The sequence below is a fragment of the Aquarana catesbeiana genome, linkage group LG01 (genome assembly GCF_042186555.1).
Source record: "Aquarana catesbeiana isolate 2022-GZ linkage group LG01, ASM4218655v1, whole genome shotgun sequence".
Classification (NCBI taxonomy): Eukaryota; Metazoa; Chordata; class Amphibia; order Anura; family Ranidae; genus Aquarana; species Aquarana catesbeiana.
Genome location: NC_133324.1, coordinates 313,784,240 through 313,797,598, shown reverse-complemented (window position 1 = coordinate 313,797,598; position 13,359 = coordinate 313,784,240). Strand labels below are relative to the sequence as shown.

Here is a 13,359-nt window from a genome sequence, read left to right as displayed (position 1 = left end):
TTGCATTAATTTTCCCCAGAGCTAAAACAAACATATTAAAGTGTCACTTTGTAAAGACAACCCATTAAGTTGCAGGTAAAATATTAAAAAACAGCATTTTGGATTGCAAATGATTGGATGCCGGAAATCAGCAGAGCTTTACCACATTTTCTAGGCTCTGGGGAAAACAAGTGGGGAAAACAAGTGTTTTCCTTTAGTAAATCCAACCTAGCATCTTAAGATACCTTGAAATCATTTTGGCTGCAAATGCTGAAGATTGTACCATTTTAATTTTAAACCTCTTATATGATACCCCAGAGTAAATGGGAGCTGCCGCATTTTACCTGGTTAGGCTGCATCATTATAATCGAGAAAAACATATTGTCTGGACTACTACTACTGTACATACTATATGCAAAAATTCCCAACTCCTTTGCCATATCCATTCTAAATAATCGTGACTGCCCTCATTTGGAATGAATAGAAAAAAAATAATATGATGCAGTAATTCTTTCCATGTCCCTTGACTGGCATTTCAATTCCACCCATTAGAGATTTGTGTCCATATTTTGTTTTGTATTACTTTTGCAATCCCTTTGGATACCAATAAAATATTTAGGAGAATTCCCTTCTCTAAAGAGCCACTTTTGCAGTCAAATTTCAGAAAGCCCCACTATACTGTATGTTTGTGTTCCTGCCTAAAAAGTGTTTACAATTTTTTCTTACCTTTTAGATGTTTCTCAGAAGGAGATGTCATGGCTAACTGCAAGGATTTTTGAACAGTGTTATGCCCTGTACACACGGTCGGATTTTCCGACGGAAAATGTGCGATCGGAGCTTTCGGAAATTCCGACCGTGTGTGGGCTCCATCTGACTTTTTCAATTGGATTTTCCCATACATAAAGTTTAAGAGCAGGCTATAAAATTTTCCGACAACCAAATCCGATCGCGTCAATTCCGACCGTGTGTGGACAATTCCGACGCACAATGTGCCACGCATGCTCAGAATAAATTCCGAGACGGAACTGCTCGGTCTGGTAAAATTAGTGTTCGCAATGGATATAGCACTTTCGTCACGGTGCAATGTTTGAAATTGTTTAATGCAGCGCACTCTCTTCTTCTTTATAATGCGAGAAGAATGAAGTTGTTTTGCTGCTCATATTCACACAGACTTCTCACAAACTTCTTTCTTTATTATTTATCGTGATTTCATCAATATATTTTGATTTGTCACATCTGACTAAAAAATTATCTTTTTTTTTTTTTTTTTGAATTTTTTTTCAAGCCTGATCTTTTTTTTTTATTTTCTCCAGAATAGTTTTGGGTGTGTTTTGTGTGTCAAGTTACCACAACACCATTATTATCTTGTATTATTTAATCTCAAGGAGGTTGCTTGGTGTTGGGGTCTCTCGTTAATTTCACATTGTATTTTTGAAATGTACCTGCCTCCTCACAAACAAACTGTCCTTTTTGAAGGAAAACACACATAGGCAAGTATAATTTGAAACAAAAATTCCTTTATTAAGGGCTCATAACCAAACAAAGAGGAAGGCAACGCTGGATAAACAGCAGAAATTGGCGAAGCCTTTGGCAAAATTAATTATTTTACTGCAAAATTGGTGGCCTGAGGAGTCCATATATAAGGGAGTTCAATCTGGTCCAGAAGTCCAAGAGATCATGAACAGCAGCAGATGACATGTATGTTCCCAGGCTGTGGTCATACAAGAGCCTGCATCTTTTGTCAGACCAGACTGAACCCAGAGCCATCACTCTCTGGTCTTCCTTACACTCTTCCTTCCTGGCTGTGGCTCTGGTGTTGGAGGTGTGGCAGGAGGAGGAGTAGGACCTGGAGGAGGAGGAGGAGGACCTGGAGGAGGACCTGGAGGAGGAGGAGGACCATGGGTGAGCTCACAAATGTGGCTTTCGCATGTGATTTGGCCCCTCAACCCCTTATGTAGAGCTTCTAAAATGACACACTCACATAAGAGGCGTTTGCCCTCCTCCATTTGCAACATTTTGCAGGCTGTTATGGCAGCAAAATCCTCTTCCACACTGTGGGGTGTTCTGAGGGCCTCCGTAGCCTCCTCCAGGTTAGTCCTCTTCCTGCCACTTTTTCTTTGAAGGCGGAGGGGAGGGACCTGGGTTTCGGGCAGCCTACTTGGCCCGGCCACCTCCTGGCTGAGACTTCCCTGTGTATGAAAAAGAGACATAGTTTTAGTTTGTGGTTCATCAATCACAATCAGAAATTAGTACTCCAAAGTAACATATATTTAATATCATTAATTTGACAACCAGAAATATTTAGAAGAATGCTATACCTGACTCAAGCTGGGCTCCTCCACATTTTGCTGCCTGGAAGGCCCAGGTTGGGCGTCAGAAGCCTCAGCTGAGGGGGAAGGAAGTGCGGAAGAAAGATTGGAGAGTGCTTGCCTGGGTTCAGTCTGACCTGCCAGAAAATGCAGCCTGTCATAGTACCATAGCCTGGGGACATAAATGTCATCTTCAGCTCCTGATCTCTGGGAATCCTGGACCTTCTTGTGCTCCCTTAGATAAGTGCTCCTCATGCCACCAATTAGGATCATCAAATAGGTGATGTCTGCCGTGGGGATCACCGGCTTCACAATTTCCAGCAATTTTCCAGCGCTGCCTTCCTCTTTGTTTGGTTCTTATAATCAGGGTGGTTTACCTGCCATAGATAGGGCAGCTCCCTGAACATATCTATGAATATGCTGAGAAACTCCTGATCCAAGATATCCATTTTCTCTGCAAGACACAACACAGGACAAACCCTTATGTCAGGCTAAAGTCTCCTAATCTTGTCCCAATAGAGGCCTCAATCTAGAAGCAGTATAGGCCCAATTTTAAATCTTACCTTCGTTATCACGATCGGCGCCTCCGATACACCTTCCTCCGCTCACAGATCGTACATACTACGCACGCGTGTTACGCTTTATACACACTGCGCATGCGTGAAACTCCACCGCCCCTGATGTTCTTTCTAGTCTATTCCTTCCACTTATCGCTCGACGCAGTGGGAGAAGAGCACATGGCGGAGACACAGCAGGTGCCTGCTAATTACACCAACGAGGAGGAGGAAAGCCCGGAGCCAGAAACGTCCCAATCCCAGAGGAGAAGATTTAAGGCCCCAAATATGTCCTTTGGGGAGATGTTGGAGATGGTGGACATCCTGAAGAGGACCGACTATGACGGGAAGTATGGACCTTACCCCAACCCCAATGTCAGAAAGGCCAAGATCATGGCGAAAGTTGTCAAGAGTCTGCAGAAGAATTTTGGGGTACGACGATCGAAAGATCAACTCAGGAAGTGGTGGTCGGACCTCAAATTAAGCACAAGCAGTACAGAAGGATCAGGAGAGTGCTGCAAAAAAGTAAGTAGTTGTGCTGTGTTCCTATTCTTTATTTTTCTAACGTTCGTGCTGCTCCGTGTGTTTTTCTTAACTGTTGTACATTTTAAAATGGCAACTTTCATGTTCATGGGCACAATATTAGTTCGTATGAAACATTGTTCGCTCGGCATAGAAAACACCATGTTTTGGACATATGCATTTGAATACATTTTTGCTAGCCTACTTCTCGTCAAATAATTTTGGTGTCTAGATGGGTTGGTAACTAGAATGAAATGCAAACTAGATTCTGTGTAAGGAGAGGACACTCAGCAGCTGTTTACACATCTGGACACTGGAGCACTAGTGTGTGACACAAGAACACCCTTTTTATTAGGGGGTCCACACAGGTGCTCCAGTGTATACTATAGGGATGTCGCCATCTGTGAAGCTTGTACAAAACAGGTAAGTATTCAAGCTTGACAAAGGAAAAAAATATTTGTTCATCTTGCAACTCTGCCAAAACAGACAATTGTACCCCACTTCCAAGCAATGTTTCATATTCCTATCATAAAATATCTGTGTGCTAAGTATACCTACTTTTTTTAACATAGGGGAGAAAAGACTCGGAGGACACCACTCATCCGAGGAGACAACAGACCCCACACCTCATGAAGAAGGGGAAATCCCCCAAAGCCAACAGGAGAAGGAGCAGGGAGACGTGGTGGAAATTGTCACCACAACAGGTGAATGTTTGCGACCACAGGCTCAGGTAAGAGATGGATGGCGGCATATTTATAATACATGGTGTGGTTTTTTTTATATATTTTTAGGTGATGTTGTGGATGAAGGACATTTCACCTGTGAGAGTGCCCAGGCCCTGATCGGGGAGATCATGGGGTGTAATAGGGACTTGGAAAACATCCAGAAAAACATCAATGAGGTTAAAAACAAAATGAAGAACATCATTGATGTTTTAGGTAGAGTTTAAAACCCCTCAAAATCTCTAATGTAGTTTGCATTTTTTCCACAAAAATTGTAAGTTCCAGATTTGTGTATTTCTTGTTGGTTTTAAACATGCCTGTTTTACCTTAAATGGACATTTCTACTTTTATGTGACCCAAAGAATTGTTATACAACAAACATGTTGGTTTGTTTTAAAAACCTTTGATAAATGCACATGTGATTGTGCTTGTATTAAAAAAGATTGTTAATCAAGAATGTGTGGATTCTTCTTTCAATGCTCAAACATTTTTTGTGGTAAAATTGGTGATTTCTGTGACAATGGGGGTTAGTTCCTAAGGGCAAATCCACTTTGCACTACAAGTGCAGTTTCAGTGCAGTCTCAAGTGCACTTGTAGTGCAAAGTGTCTTTGCCTTTAGTAAATAACACCCAACAATGTTTTCTAATGTTACCCAATCACGCCATTTTCAGGACTTCCCAAATTTCAGTCAGCGTCAGCTCAAGGAAAGACGAGCAGTAAACGTCAGCAAATATTTTAGTAGTTAAATTTTTTTTTTTTAATTTAAAAAATGTCTCAGACATTGTCTGGCATATCGATGGCCCCCCTACCCGCAAAGTATTCCATGTATCTTAGACGGACCTCGCGGGCACTCAGGGGGGGCAAGCCAGGACGGCAGCTTCATGCGCCATCAGGGTTGGTTCATTTACAACATCACAATACTATTGAACCCCTTGTAGTTGTAAAAGTATGACCCCGAGTTGAGTGGTGGGACGATGTGGGTTTGTTTCCCATCAATTGCCCCTCCACAGTTAGGAAAGTCCCACCGCTGGGCAAAGTGGGAGGCCACAGTCTGCCATTCCTGTGGGTTGAAAGGAAACCGTGGAGTCAAACAAGAAAATAAAATTAATCATAAATAATAATAAATATTAATCATTTTGCACATAAACATGGAAAGCAGATTAGACACAAACATTCTTGGTCAACATCAGTATTACATTTATTTTAAGGAGTATTTAAAGACAAAGGTATAAGGTCCACCTATCAGATCCCCCCCCCCCCCCTCTCATGGGCCATTTTGTGAATTTTACGAGGGGGGGGAGATGTTTTGGACAGGGAACCCTCTTCACTTCATTGAGAGATGAATGCCTAAATAATGTGGATTACTTTGGCCAGCCCCTCCTTACTTACACTATTGGCAGCCCACTGGACAGGTAAGAAGTGTCATAATACAAAGAGATAAATACACACTGTACACATTTGAGCACATTCTGCTATTACCTATCAAGATAATAATAGGATACCAAAACTTCAAATAGTACCATTTAAAAGTATTCAGGCAGGCCCTTGCACTACGTGCTTTGGGGAATTCATCCATAAATCTGACCACAAAAGAGGTGGGTATATTTATTTTATTTATTTATTTCAGGTACTTATATAGCGCCGTCAATTTACGCAGAGCTTTACATATACATTGTACATTCACATCAGTCCCTACCCTCAAGGAGCTTACAATCTAAGGTCCCTAACTCACATTCATACATACTAGGGACAATTTAGAAAGGATCTAATTAACCTACCAGCATGTCTTTGGAGTGTGGGAGGAAACCGGAGTACCCGGAGGAAACCCATGCAGGCACAGGGAGAACATGCAAACTCCAAGCAGGTAGTGTCGTGGTTGGGATTCAAACCAGTGACCCTTCTTACTGCTAGGCGAGAGTGCTACCACTACACCACTGTGCCGCCCATATAGTGTATATGGGTTTGGCAAAGTCAGCAGATAGAGGATTGGTATCAGCTGAGTTAGCAGTTGGGGGGAGGGGGTTCCAAATGATTTTGGAACCCAAAAAAAAAGCCTCTGGCACTCTGCCAGAATTTGAAGCACACATCACAATTTTTAACATTTTAGGGGGTTTTTAGGGTAAAGCACTACTATGGAGCTGATAAAATACATTGTTAAGTGACTACACGAGGTGAATATAGGGCCAGGAGAGCATGCTGGGGAGGTAAGTGAGGGCAAATATGTGTGAAGGACAAAAAATAATTAGTTAAAAATCCAGCATGCATGAGGACAAAGGGGACATTCACAGCATATTACAGTCATGGTAATTAGGGAATGAGGTAAGAAATACAATATATTATCAAACATTAAATACGATAAAATGTGATGTTAAAAGATAAAAATCTTACCTTAAGGGCCCTTTCACACTGGGGTGGTTTGCAGGCGCTATTGCGCTAATAATAGTACCTGCAAACCGACCCGAAAGTGCCGCTGCTTTGTCTCCAGTGTGAAAGCCCCGGGGGCTTTAAAACTGGAGCGAGGGGCTGGCGGGACGGGAAAAAAAGTCCTGCCAGCAGCATCTTCGGAGCGGGGAAGGAGCGTTGTATTCACCACTCCTTCCCTGCTCCTGCCCATTGAAATCAATGGGACAGCGCAGCTATACTGCCAGCAAAGCGCCTCTGCAGAGGCGCTTTGCGGTGGTTTCTAACCCTTTCTCGGCCGCTAGCGGGAGTAAAACCGCCCCGCTAGTGGCCGAATACCGACGGTAAAGCGCAGATTACAATAGCGGCCCCCGCCCCAGTGTGAGAGGGGCCTAATATACTCCTTCTGCAGGACCTGGATGACGGCAGAACAGGTCTCTGGGATAATGATCCCCAGAGCCTGGGGGGAGATGCCTGTCGGGAACTTCAAGTCCTGCAGACTTCTCCCTGTCGCCAAGTACCGCAGGGTAGCGACAAGCCTCTGCTCCGGAGTGATGGCTTGCCTCATGCAGGTGTCCTGCCTGCTGATATAGGGGGTCAGCAAAGCCAACAAACGGTGAAATACGGGATCCGTCATCCGGAGAAAGTTCCTGAAATCGTCAGGAGTATTCTCACGGATCTCACGGAGCAAAGGCATGTGACAGAACTGGTCACACTGGAGCAACCAATTCTTGGTCCATGAACTCCTCTCCACCCTGTTCATGGACTGGGCTTGTGTCAAGGTCAGGACCCCAACACCAAGCCCCCGCACAGCACGAACTCTACGAGGAATACGTATACGCAACATGGCTAGAAAACGGTCAGCTGCTCAGAACGAAGTAACAGAACGCACTGAAAAACAGCAAGGCCTGTGAAGAGCGACCTGAAAATCAGTAACGAACGAACAATAACACAATGACAAGTCAATTGTACTCGCTGCACGCACTGAAGACCAGATACAAACCCACAAGCACAAACTGAACAGCAGAAAACGATCTGAAAGCCACAAGTCTGAAAAAGCGCGAATTGTCTCTCACCAAACTTTTACTAACACGAGATTAGCAAAAGGAGCCCAAAGGGTGCCGCGCTTGGTTCTGAACTGGCCTTTTATAGTCTCGTCATATGTGGTGTACGTGATCGCGTTTTTGGCGATCAGAAATTCCGACAATTTTGTGCGACCGTGTGTATGCAAAACAAGTTTGAGCCAACATCCATCGGAAAAAATCCATAGATTTTATTGTCGGAATGTCCGATCAGTGTCCGATCAGTGTCCGATTGTGTGTACGGGGCATTAGAATGAGCCTATCCCAAGTCTGTTCTCATTAACAACACTGCAAGAAGCCAAGAATCTACGCGTTTGACCCCTTGTTAGGATAAACAGTGTTTTAAATCTAGTTAAAATTGATAATGAAGATCTGCCTGCACATTGCAGAGAGGGTAAATTAATGAAAACACAGCTGTCAAGCCCACGCATAAACAAAGAGAACCACTTAGGAATTTTCTTCCCTCAGCAGCAACTCCTACATGCACCATTGTGTGCCAAAAGTAGAGACAGATAAACATAACACATGTATGAATAAAGTAAGCCATTATAGAGACTGCCAACACTGACCTGCTTCTGAAAATGCTATATTGTTTATTTGTTATATTTTAATGCTTTCTCAGTCTCTGACATGGATGAAATGCAGATTAGAAAAGTGTAATAAACATCAGAAGTCCTTATCTGCACACTTTTTAATTTAAAGACTTAAAGCTATATTAAACCTAAAAACAAGAATTAATACATTTCTGTTTACCAGTCCTCAAATTTAGTGGCTGCATTTGTTTTCTTCTTAAGCTTTTATCACTTTACTTTCACCTGGTGATCTGGCCAGTAACATACTTCCTGTCTTAGGGTGGCTCCACTCCACACAAGTCCGGAGAGAGGATGCTGTTATATGCACTAGCAAATGTAGATGGTTAACTAATTAAAGCAGAACTCCAGCTAACACTTTTAAAACAGTTACAAGAGTTTTTTTCCTTTTGGGATCAAGGTTTTACATAAATAAAAGCTGGCCATTGTAAGCACCCCTGTTAGTGTTAAATTGTTTGTCTCAACACTCTGTCGCTTTTACTGGTTTAGAACCCCTATCAGATTTATACTGATGTCAGTGTCCTCACTAGAGAGTTTTTCCTTCATCTCTCCTGTCCCAGTGATGGTGATGCTTGAAACAGAACCCTATAAATGGGGCACTATAGTATAAAGACTTGTTACCGAGGGTACACGTATTGGAACCTCGGTTGGTTTACTGTTTTAACATTATTGTGCAAATAACAGTTTTTACGTACACTGAAAACCACCATCTTTTCTGTCTTACATATTTTACATTTCAGATTCTGGATTCTGAGCTTTTTGAGCTCATGCACCAAAATGGTGATTACACTCACTTCTACTTCTGTTATCGCTGGTTCCTCCTGGACTTCAAACGAGGTGAGGAATTGACCACTTCAATACCCGACACTTTTACCACACTGTCACATGTGAATGACAATTGTGCGGTAATCAGGGCTTTTTTTCTCAGAGAATAGGTGCAGGAACCCACCCTCCCCAGTCAACTCTCCGCCCCTCACCCCCCAACCCCACCCCTATTCCCGCCCCCAATACTGCCATTCTTTGGGAAAGAGAAGTAAAGTGTTCTTTACCTTCTCCCTCCCCATCCACAGGTCACCTTCTCTTCTCTCGTCCACAGCTCCCCCCCCCCCACACACACACACACACAGGTTACCTTTCCCTCCATGCACAGATTACCTTCTCTTCCACAGTTCACCTCCCTCCCCCCACAGCTCACCCTCTCCACAGTTCACCTCCCCCCACAGCTCACCCTCTCCCCCCTCTCCACAGTTCTCTCCCCTCTCCACAGTTCAAACAGCTCACCCTCTCTCCCTTCCTCTCCACAGTTCACCCCCCACAGCTCACCCTCTCCACAGTTTCCCCCCACAACTCAACCTCTCCACAGTTCCCCCCTCCAGCTCACCCTCTCGCCCTCTCTCTACAGCTCACCCCCCCCCTCCCTCCACCCACAGGTTACCTTCTCTTCTCTCGTCCACAGTTCACCCCCCCCACAGCTCACCCCCCCGACAGCTCACCCTCTCCATAGCTCACCCGCTCCACAGTTCACCTCTCCCCCACCAGCTCACCCTCTCTCTACAGCTCACCCCCCTCCCTCCACCCACAAGTTACCTTCTCTTCTCTCGTCCACAGTCCCCCCCCCCCCCACAGCTCACTCTCTCCACAGTTCACCCCCCCCCCCACAGCTCACCCTCTCCACAGTTCACCTCCCCCCCTACAGCTCACCCTCTCCACAGTTCACCCCCCCGACAGCTCACCCTCTCCACAGCTCACCCGCTCCACAGTTCACCTCTCCCCCACCAGCTCACCCTCTCTCTACAGCTCACCCCCCCTCCCTCCACCCACAAGTTACCTTCTCTTCTCTCGTCCACAGTCCCCCCCCCACAGCTCATCCTCTCCACAGTTCACCCCCCCCCCACAGCTCACCCTCTCCACAGTTCACCTCCCCCACTACAGCACACCCTCTCCACAGTTCACCCCCCTCCATCCACAGTCAGCTCACCCCCACATTTCACAATTCACATTACCATGCGCAGTCCCCTCCCCCCCATTCCACAATTCCCCTTTTAACCTCTGTCAACATGTCACCTCTGCACACCCCCCATCCACAGCTTATACCCCCAGTCCACAATCACCTCTGCACTCCCATCCACAGCCTATTTCCCCCCCTCTCCACATTTCACTTCTGCGTCCCCATCTACAGCTCTAACTCTCTACAACCCCCCATCTTCCACCTCTGCACCCCAAGCCCCCCCAGCACTCTTGACCCTGTATACATTTCCCCTGCTCACAACTCTCACTTTGCACAATCTAACCCCCCCAGCTCTGACCTCTGCAGAACATCCACAACTTCGGTCTCTACTCTCTCTGCACAACCAGCCCCCCCCCCCCCCCCCATTTCCCTCCACAGCTATCTCACCTTCATTAGAGCCGTGCTGAGCGGACTTCCGTTCTGTCAAATCAGGCTTTTTTTTTCTTCCTCAGCTTACTTTGCAGCCTCCTCCGTGCAGCTCCGCCTGTCAGATCAGTGTAGCAGAGAACCGAGGAGGTGTTTCAGAGAGCTCCGCTCTGTGCTACACGGATCTGACAGACAGCAGGCGGGGATAGCTGCCTCTGAAATCCGATCAGTCAGCTGTGGAGCACATTCCCTGGATGCCTAGCATACAGAAGCTGGTGGAGGAAGTGAATGGTATAGAAAACTTCCTCTATCGGCTTCTGTTCTATCTGGCAGTCTGCAGAGGAGAGGGCTGCCTGAGGTGGCGGAACTGCGTTTTGGCAAGTTCCGGCAGAAAAAAAGCCCTGGCGGTAATGCAACACTGTACCCAAACTGTATTCTGGTGAAAATAACCCAAATTAGTAATTGTTTAGACTGTAGGAAAGTTATAAAGTCCACAAACTATGGTATATATACAGTGCCTTGAAAAAGTATTTATACCCCTTGACATTTTCTACATTTTGTCATGTTACAACCAAAAACATAAATGTATTTTCGTGGGATTTTATGTAATAGACCAACACAAAGTGGCACATAATTGTGAAGTGGAGGGAAAATGATAAATGGTTTTCAGAATGTTTTACAAATGTCTGAAAAGTGTGGCGTGCATTTGTATTCAGCCCCCTGAGTCAATACTTTGTAGAACCACCTTTCTCTGCAATTACAGCTGCAAGTCTTTTTGGATATGTCTCTACCAGCTTTGCACATCTAGAGAGTGAAATGTTTGCCCATTCTTATATGCAAAATAGCTCAAGCTCTGTCAGATTGGATGGAGCACGTCTGTGAACAGCAATTTTCAAGTCTTGCCACAGATTTCTAAATGGATTTAGCTCTGGACTTTGACTGGGCCATTCTAACACATGAATATGCTTTGATCTAAACCATTCCATTGTAGATCTGGTTGTATGTTTAGGGTCGTTGTCCTGCTGGAAGGTGAACCTTCACCCCAGTCTCAAGTCTTTTGCAGACTCTAATGCCGTGTACACACGAGCGGACTTTTCGACCTGACTGGTCCGATGGACCGAGTCTGGTGGACAATTCGACCATGTGTGGGCTTCATCGGACCTGCAGCGGACTTTTTTGGTCGAAAATCTGATGAACTTTAGATTTGGAACATGTTTCAAATCTTTCCGACGGACTCAAGTCCAGTCAAAAAGTCTGGTCGTCTGTATGCTAGTCTGACGGACGAAAACCGACGCTAGGGCAGCTATTGGCTAACTTCCTTATTTATGTCATCACGTACGAATCCGTCGGACTTTGGTGTGATCATGTGTAGGCAAGTCCGTTTGTTCGGAAAGTCCGTCGGATAGACCGTCGGACCAGTCCGGTTGAAAAGTTCGCTCGTGTGTACGCGGCATAACAGGTTTTCTTCTAAGATTGCCCTGTATTTGGCTCCATCCATCTTCCCATCAACTCTCACCAGCTTCCCTGTCCCTGCTGAAGAAAAGCATCCCCACAACATGATGCTGCCCACCACCATGTTTAATGGATGGTATATTCAGGGTGATGTGCAGTGTTAGCTTTCCGCCACACATAGCGTTTTGCTTTTAGGCCAAAATTTAAATTTTGGTCTCATCTGACCAGAGCACCTTCTTCCACATGTTTGCTGTGTCCCCCACATGGCTTCTCACAAACTGCAAACAGGACTTCTTATGGCTTTCTTCAACAATGGCTTTCTTGCCAGTCTTCCATAAAGTCCAGATTTGTGGAGTGCACGACTAATAGTTATCCTGTGGATAGATTCTTCCACCTGAGCTGTGGATCTCTGCAGCTCCTCCAGAGTTACCATGGGCCTCTAGGCTGCTTCTCTGATTAATGCTCTTCTTGCCCAGCCTGTCAGTTTAGGTGGACGTCCATGTCTTGGTAGGTTTGCGGTTGTGCCATACTCTTTCCATTTTCAGGTGATGGATTGAACAGTGCTCCGTGACATGTTCAAAGCTTGGGATATTTTTTTAATACCTAACCCTGTTTTAAACTTCTCTACAACTGTATCTCTAAACCTGTCTGTTGTGTTCCTTGACCTTCATGATGCTGTTTGTTCACTAAGGTTCTCTAACAAACCTCCGAGGGCTTCACAGAACAGCGATATTTATGCTGAGATTAAATTACAAACAGGTGGATTCTATTTACTAATTTGGTGACTTCTGAAGGCAATTGGTTCCACTAGATTTTAGTTAGGGGTATCTGAGTAAAGGGGGCTGAATACAAATGCATGCCACACTTTTAACATATTTATTTGTAAAAAAATGTGAAAACATTTAGTATTTTCCTGTCACTTCACAAATATGTGCCACTTTGTGTTGGTCTATCACATAAAATCCCAATAAAATACATTTACGTTTTGGTTGTAACATTACAAAATGTAGAAAAATTTGAGGGGTATGAATACTTTTTCATGGCACTGTACCGTGTCTGAAAATTGATCAGTCCTGATGTACTTGATGGCCTATCTGATTTCTTGAGACCTGAAAATGCCAGGACAGTACAAATGACCCCTTTTGGAAAGTAGACAGTCCAAGGTATAAGGTAAGAGGCATGGTGAGTTTTTTTAAGTTGTATTTTTGTCTCAAAAATTGTTTTTTTCAGATTTTAAAAATTTTTTACATACTGTCACCAGTGAAGTACAGCTTCATCATATAACTGGTGTGATGGTGATCAGGCACACTGGTAAACGTATGTAAAAAAAAAAAAGATTTTCTCTTTTTTTTACATACTGTGACCAGAGCAATAC

At 44.5% G+C, this 13,359-nt stretch overlaps 1 protein-coding gene across 2 annotated transcripts in view; it reads left to right on the top strand.

The window, feature by feature from the left end:
• Positions 1–13,359, top strand: part of SGSM1 (small G protein signaling modulator 1) — a 351,523-nt gene that overhangs the window by 316,891 nt on the left and 21,273 nt on the right. For both annotated transcript variants that reach the window (XM_073629552.1, XM_073629541.1), the window contains one exon: positions 8,899–8,995. In XM_073629552.1, coding sequence (XP_073485653.1) covers positions 8,899–8,995 — 97 coding nt within the window. The remainder of the gene's footprint in view (positions 1–8,898; positions 8,996–13,359) is intronic.